The sequence below is a fragment of the Pocillopora verrucosa genome, chromosome 1 (assembly GCF_036669915.1).
Source record: "Pocillopora verrucosa isolate sample1 chromosome 1, ASM3666991v2, whole genome shotgun sequence".
In the NCBI taxonomy this organism is placed as follows: domain Eukaryota; kingdom Metazoa; phylum Cnidaria; class Anthozoa; order Scleractinia; family Pocilloporidae; genus Pocillopora; species Pocillopora verrucosa.
This window is the reverse complement of record NC_089312.1, coordinates 24,488,602-24,496,545: the sequence shown is the minus strand read 5'-3', so window position 1 is coordinate 24,496,545 and position 7,944 is coordinate 24,488,602. Positions and strand designations below refer to the sequence as shown.

The window sequence follows — 7,944 nt, the reverse complement described above, 5'->3', positions numbered from 1 at the left end:
TTTTAGCTCATTTTGGTGTGTGCAAAATGAAATGTAGAGTGAATTTTTTTTCACTTTGCCATAGTAACATGAACAACTTGCCGCACGCCAGAAACTGAAACCAATGAGCATTACTTATACAAAGAGAACTGTATATTTTCACCTGTCCAAATCATCCTCGGGTTTGCCTTTCCCACCAATTCCACACCAGCAGCCATAACCATTGAAATCAATGGGATTTCTTTTAATAACGCGCAAAATCATCAAGCCAAAGGAAATACCACCTCTCTTGGTCGCAATTGCACTTTCCTCATCTTTTAAAAAACACAGATTATACATAAATTTGAGATGGGAATAGAGTTAAGTTAAAGAGATTTGCTCATAAATCAGGTGATCACATACATACCTTGGATGCCGGATATCGAAGTGGTATTCGGCAAAGCAACGACTCCCAAAGCAATTGACATCATGATACCATGATGACACTGCAACGTAATATTAAAATTGCGTTTGTGAAGTTTCATTTATATGGGTATATTTGAAACAATCACAAATATGCCGGGCAGAGAGGAACAATAAGCCAAACGACTTAAGGAAAAATAAGCTGACAAAGATTCAAGGCTTGGAAAAGTCTCAGAAGTGGTACATATGAAATCGATCATAATTTTATGACCTCATATTTCAAGTGTCAAACTAATACTCAGAAATGGATAGCCAGTAAAGCAATTTCAAAAATTATATATAAGAGCGGAAACATTTTTTGGCTTCGTTTTCCAGTTACTGGTAGCACCCAAGGTGTAAGTTCTTTACCTAGCCATCTTATCTTAAATTCAATCCCCTTATTCTGCATTGAGCAAATCTACGATTTTAAGCTGAAAATTTTTTCTTTTGTGTTAAACAAAACATCAAACCATTCCTCGGCATCTTTGGCCCGAGAATTCCGAATTTTTAAAGTTGCATTTCGCCTCTCTCAGCGAATTTAATTGCTTGGTGGTGACAAATTATGAATAAACTCCTTGTCACGTTACTGCTTCAGAGAGAGAGGGAGGGAGAGACAGAGAGAGAGAGAGAGAGAGAGCGCAATGAGTGTGGGTCGCTACGTCAGATTTAGGAGAAATTCTCACCCAAGTAGGGAACCCAATTAAGACTAATTTTATTTGGGAGTCATTTAGACAAAGAGGAACACCTTTACGTTTAAACAAGTCCAGCAGGTGTTCCTCTTCCCAAAATAACTTGTAATCAATAAATTAACGAGGGCTTGAAAAGAGGGCTTGAAAAAAAAAAACTTTATCAAATGCTAAGAAAAATTTGATTACTGTTACTTCAAAGCTCGGATTTCAGTAGAGCTCCCATTTATCCTAAACTTAGCAGCAGATATTCTCTTATGACAAAGAATTACTGCGACAGTAATTAAGAAATGGATTAAAAGATTATATTTTTAGGTATTCGTGACAGCCTCGGTATAATGAGCAAGACTATTGGCATATTCATTTGTAGGGTGACATTCACAAATAGGGAGCTTGAGGAGGGATGAGGAGGCTCTAACCTTTATCATAGATTTCTTTTTCTGTTTTTTGTCTTCTCCCAGTTATTCTATGTGACAGAGGAATTTAAGGAATTATCACGTAACCAATTCGAAACAAGCTAACAGCTGAAAGGTTAAAGAGATAGAAAAGCTAAGTATAGGAACATACCTAACTAAAGAAACTTACTGCCTGCGAACTGCTGCGTTCTTCTTCAAAAGGTGAAAAAGTTTTCACTCATTAGATTATTCCCCCAATTAACTTTTAATGATTACTTGATTACCAAATTATCAACTAGGAGGAATCTTGAAATTTACTTTTCTAGTCTTCTTTTGATTTTCACTTGTTTATGACAATTTTCTCTGATTGTTCAGTTAACCAGGTTGAAAGGTATTTGAAGGGCAGCACTTGACAGCCAAAAAAATTTGTGAAAAGGGTCTTCCCTTGAACAGGTCCGCTTCTCGATCATCAGTCACCTTTTTTCATCATGCACCTGACAAATGGCTCATTCATCGAACGTCAAAATAAATCTTCCTAGAGGCTGCAGCGTACGTGTTTGTCTCAGATAAAACTGCCTTTTTAGCATTAATGCAATTGGTATCGCTAAATAAGAATACTACTTGTTTGTCATCAGGATGCAAAAAAGACAGGAATTGTACAGAAAGGTGACAATCAACTAATTTCGCTGAAAAATGAAAAGCAACAGGGCGACGGTAACTTCTTAACTTCTTTTGCTTGGTCATCAAGCTTTTGATTAAAGGCTTTTTCATTTCTTCGCTCAAGAGTTATTTAGCGTACTACCTTACTCTGAGAATCATTGGGAAAGTCCCTACCAAAACGTTCAAACAGTTGTATTTTTAATCGCCGATTAAGACCTCCTAACAATTTTCCCTAAAAAAAAAATTATTGTCATCTGTTAATAATTGACAAAATCAGAGAAATAGTACCAGCTAACTTTCTTATGCTCATCATAAATCACAGCGTTAGCATATTCAATGAATGCCATAACTAACCATGCATCTATTGATACATAAATATATTTGAACGCCACTTCCACATTTTAACCCTTTATTCAATTTTGTTGTACACAGTCATGAATAAGTTTGGAAACTGGAATCATTTAAGACCGCATCTTATTCTTCTTACGAAAGCGCAGTTCGCCACGTGAATCACAAATTTTGGGGTCATTCTCCGCGTATTCTGGATAATATTTGTTCCTCATGAAGCAATTGACGGCTTTAGTATTACACTTGCACAGTTCGTAACGACAGCGGCTTCTGACAGGCTCTGAAAGAATCAAAAAGTATTGATGACGGTAGCAATTACAATGCTTATTATAATGACGATGACATAACAAACAACGAAATATTTAATGAAGAATTGTAAACTTTTTCAAATTACATCTTCGGGCCTTTAATCTTTTCAATTTGCAATGGAAGCCGCAATCAACGCCTTTGTAATAAGTGCGCCATAAGAGTCTCGTTTTTGACGTTTGGCCATTTTGCAAAAAACGTTTCTGCTGAAGCCTGATAGTGAATTAGTGAATACATCATTATATATTTGTAAGATTGCTGCCTAGTCTCTTTCTCTTTCAAGTCACCATTCAATAGAGCTGGTTGGTTATATAATTAGCCATCCTGGTTAAGAGTTTTGAGCTTACCGCATTTGAAATTTTCTTTGCCTCCTTTCTTAGTCAATCTTACTGCGTAAGACATGTCAAACAGTGCTCCAAGTTTTCTGAAGGGGCAATACTTGGACTTCATATGTTTACTGAGGCAGATATTGCGGATGCGGCAACAACTGAAAAACAAAATAGATGGTTTCATGTCTTTCGGTGTGTCTTTCTACTGAGTGCTACAAAACCAAAACCGTGTCATGCATCATTGTTAGGATAAAAAGTTTCGAGAATTTGTTCGAAACGATGAAGCTTACCATAGAATCTCTATGGCTCATTGAAAGAGCATCGGTTAGCGGACTCGGAGGTCTGAAATTCGACTTTTCATGAGGACTCAGAATTTTTTGTCCCACGCCCGTGGCAAGACGAAATAACTTCTTTCTCTATTTCCTTAACGAGCTAAAGAATGTAACATCATTCTAATCATTAGAACGATGGTAAATTCTTTAGCTTGGTAGGGAAGTTTTATTCACACAATAAGTTCTATATAAGTTATGTGAAGTTCTGTTCATACAATAAAAGATGCCACAAAGGGCCAATGGTGAATCATATGACATACATTTAAGGGGTCATTAGAGTAGGTAAACATTGATAGCCATGGTGATTGGTTGAGAGAACGGCACGGATTGTAAGAACAATTGCAGGAGGAAGTAAAGCCAGACTATTGTACTCCTAAATTAGTCACGACCCTAAACTAAATATTGTTCCATCGACACCAAGTCCAAATATGCAAATAGAGTTTCAAACTGACCATAGTCAAACGGAATGAATCATATTTTTTCACACCGCGGAGATTTCAACTGACCAACCTCAGCCAAAAGCCCTTGCAGCAGGGTGAACGAGCAAACGGAAAGATAAAAAAAGAAACATATACGTTTGATAAAGAGAAGAAAAACCAAACAAAGTAATAAAAACAACATTGTATAATTCATTTACTTGTCCACTTTGTCCATGATGTGCAAATCTCCATATCGAGGACGTAATCCAAATCGAGGACGTTTCCCACGTCTAAGATGTTTTCCAACCCTAGTATATTTTCCACCCCTAGGACGTTTTCCACCTCCAGGACGTTTTCCACCTCCAGGACGTTTTCCAACCCTAGTATGTTTTCCACCCCTAGGACGTTTTCCACCTCTAGGACGTTTTTCACCTTTAGGACGTTTTCCACCATTAGGACGTTTTCCACCTCTAGGACCTTTTCCACCTTTAGGACGTTTTCCACCTCTAGGACGTTTTCCACCTTTAGGACGTTTATCACCTTTAGGACGTTTTCCACCTTTAGGACGTTTATCACCTTTTGGACGTTTTCCGCCTTTAGGACGTTTATCACCTCTAGGACGTTTTCCACCTTTAGGACGTTTATCACCTTTAGGACGTTTTCCAACTTTAGTATGTTTTCCACCCCTAGGACGTTTTCCACCTTTAGGACGTTTCCCACCTCTAGGACCTTTTCCTTTTCTCCTCTTGACTTGGTATAATATTTTATCGAGTAGAAAAAAGTGAAGAAAGCAAATAAGAATATTATGTATGTCACTTACTTGTGCAACTTACTCTGATGACTGGAAAAACCAATTCGCACCAAGTTTTGGCATTACGGAAAAGGATTCTTTCATAATTTTACAGCGCGTCAAAGAGCTTCAGGACTTAGCGGCAAATGAGCGAAATTGAAACTATCTTAACTGACCTTCAGCTCATGGTGTGTCCTTTGTTTGTGATCTCAAAATTCTACTTCATCTCAGTCTCAAGGTTTTATTAATTTGTTTTTTTTTGGTTTTTCAAAAAAGAAAAAAAAAACGTTTTTCATAGGAGAGGGGGGGGGGAGGTTGGGTAAAGATATAAGATTGCCAGTGGATATCTTGTTTCTAATCAATAGCAATATACGCTTCTCCAAAGTGGAGGACGAAATCAACAGTTTAAGGGGGTAATACAGGGGAAACTATATTATTCCGCTTAGTGTGAAAAAAACAGCATTCTTGTTGAAAATCTGTGCGATGACTGCATAAAGAACCCTTATGCAGCTCCAGGAAAAAAATAATTTGTGTTTTTGAATATTCAGTTGTTTTTATTTAGAGTTTTACTTTGAAGAGTTGTTTCCATGAAAAAAGATGAACAAAACTCAGCACACTTACACCGATTGTTTTTGGATGGGTCTGTCTTTGGGAAGTTAATAACGCTGGCTATAATTCATTAGATTTGTCATCGACGAATAATTAAATGACATGTATATGTATGGGACTTGGTTATTGGTTAGTGATACTTTTAAGTGTGTAAGAAATTCCTTTCGATCAGAATTGTAATTTCCTCACCTAAAACATCTGACGTTTCTTCCACTTCCTCACCAGACTCAGCTTCTAAGTCGTTGGTTTCGTTTTCATACTGTTCAAGATCTTTAAAAAGAGAATTTACAGTTATAGTAACAGCTACAGTAGAATGGGGATCCCTCCTAGGGAGGGTTACAAAACATATGCATTGACGCAAGTAGTAAATTATGCCAGTTTAAAACGTACCTTAGACACAACGAATGCCTTGAGAAATGGCGCCACACGGGAAAAAAATCCCAAATATTAATCATTTCATTGATGGCCATTAGTTATCAGGAGATGAAGAGGATGCTTTGAACGCCAAAAAAACAACGAGAACAATTTTATTTGGCCAACATAAATCAAGTGTTGTGTTTGAAATGCAGTTTAACTGAGTGGTCAGTTGAGCAAATTTTTTGCGCAGGTTTTTGACCAATCAGGGCGCTCGTAGTTTCTCCGCTCTTTTTCAAGAAAATGGCATTTACCGGTTAAACAAACACTGGGTGGCTCTTTGTCAGGTCAAAATTGGAAAAGGGGAGTGTTGGTTCATCAACGTAAGATTGAATAGCGAAGTAGTTTTACTCCCCGAGCAGCCGAATTAGAGAGACTTTAAATGCTTACGGCTCATGAACATGCAATGATGTTGGAAGTAACGCCATCAGCCAACAAGTGGACATCTTTCTATAGTTATTATAAATTTCAGCAATGGTCTTTGTTTTTATGCTGAGAAATACAATGTAGAAGGAATGAAGGGGAACAAAGAAAGCTGTAACCTTTCGTATCAATTTTCTTGTGATCATTATGTAACTTTACCTGTACCTAGTTGGTTTTCATCAATCAAAACCGGCTCTGTGTCTTCATCTGCGTCTTCACTCTCTTCCTCAGCGCTTCCAACTACTGTCTGGTCAGGATTTATCTCTACATACCGAGAAAAGTAAACCAATAATCAGAAATACATCAAGGCAGGTGGTTTCTTGTAGGGTTCTCATGGGATAGCTGGTAATTAAATTGAATTTGGATTTAAAACAACGTGGCATGTTTCCTAATCGAGAGATATCGTCATTACCAACATAAACCTTGCTGTCAGCTTAGTTGGAAGCTAGGGTAGCAAAGAAAAGTGTAGAGTACTTTTCATTCCGACGGGGTAACGGAAGTGGCACCTTACCTTCAAGATCGAGGCCAGATTCACCAAAGGCACTTTTCACATGGACGGCTCCGAAGAGCAAGAGTATCACAAAAAATAACTTGATTGTCATTGTAACTCTGCAATGCGATTGGCTTTATATTAGTTTAAAGTCAATTTGAAGAACAATCATTTTTTTTTTGCAATCACCTAACATGACAACAGACTGACTGAAAGACTATTGGCTTCCTTTGAAAAGCTGACTCGTTCCTTTACACACACGATACACTATGAACACTTTTGCTAGACAATAACTTATTGATAGAGAAAACATTTATGGTCAAATCGAAGGAGCAAGTAATCTTTTGTGATTCATTCCCTTCGTTTCTGTAAGATAACCCTCATTCCTGGTATACCTAACACACTAACCACTGATAAACCAAATGAGAAATTATTCTTGGACGTATTTAATTATCATTGATCTTGCCGCACAACACGCAGTTAAGCCTGGGCTGTACCAGTATTTGTCAGGCGGACACGTTAGTCTATAGTGTATATCATGACACTTTTGTGATTTGCTTCAGTCTAGATGTTCTTGCTCCTTAGTGCATAAGGATCTTTATCGTATGAAAATAAAAACGGACAAAAACTAAACGTTTTCTACATAATATGTTCGAATTTAATACGCATTCGATAAAATTGAAGTGTGAAAGGTTCAGAAAAAAATGAGTAGTGAATTTTCTAACGATAAGTTAGTTTTTCCCATAGTATTATGTGAGTTCAATTAGAACTATAACTGCAAATAAAATAATAAAAAAAAATTCCAAAGAAATTAACATTCATCCAAAAATGTGTCAGATGGTATCTGTAAATATATAACTCAAACGTTGAAATATGAAATATATGGACTATATGCAATCGCACTGATGCCAAAGGCGAAAAGCATAACTTACCTCTTAGGAGAATCTGTTTGAATGAGAAACTGTGTCAAATTTCCTGAATTAAATCATGAATTCTTGACCTCGTCCTGTAACCTTTAGTAATAATTAATTGGTCAGGTTGTAAAAAAGCTGTTTCTACAGTTTCCCATAAACAGCTACCTGGTATCCGCATTAATCGGCCACATGTTAATGACAGAACATCATGGTCGCAAACAAGCGTAGAATACGATATCGACTTATGGAAAGAAGAACAAAGAAACATGATGCATTTATTCAAGGGTAGTCACATCGTTCTAAGTTAAAGATTGGTAAGCAGTGACATGTGCTTAAGCGTACATAGAAAAGACGTGGGAAACGTCTATAATACTGCTTCTCGTAGTTCCCAAACAATCTAAAAAAGTTA

The 7,944-nt window shown here is 37.1% G+C and overlaps 1 protein-coding gene across 2 annotated transcripts; it reads right to left on the bottom strand.

The window, feature by feature from the left end:
- Positions 1-2,598: 2,598 nt before the first annotated feature.
- Positions 2,599-7,621, bottom strand: LOC131774404 (uncharacterized protein DR_0269). Of its 2 annotated transcripts, none has more exons than XM_066174470.1 (7): positions 7,554-7,621; positions 6,643-6,740; positions 6,291-6,395; positions 5,484-5,564; positions 4,114-4,645; positions 3,163-3,302; positions 2,599-2,789 (listed from the first exon to the last, which is right to left on the bottom strand). In XM_066174470.1, the coding sequence occupies exons 2-7, from the start codon at positions 6,731-6,733 to the stop codon at positions 2,623-2,625; spliced, it is 1,116 nt and encodes a 371-aa protein (XP_066030567.1). In that variant the 5' UTR covers positions 6,734-6,740; positions 7,554-7,621; the 3' UTR covers positions 2,599-2,622. The 2 variants fall into 2 exon arrangements, with proteins under 2 accessions (XP_066030567.1, XP_066030571.1); XM_066174474.1 differs by having other exon boundaries at positions 6,297-6,395.
- Positions 7,622-7,944: the final 323 nt, after the last annotated feature.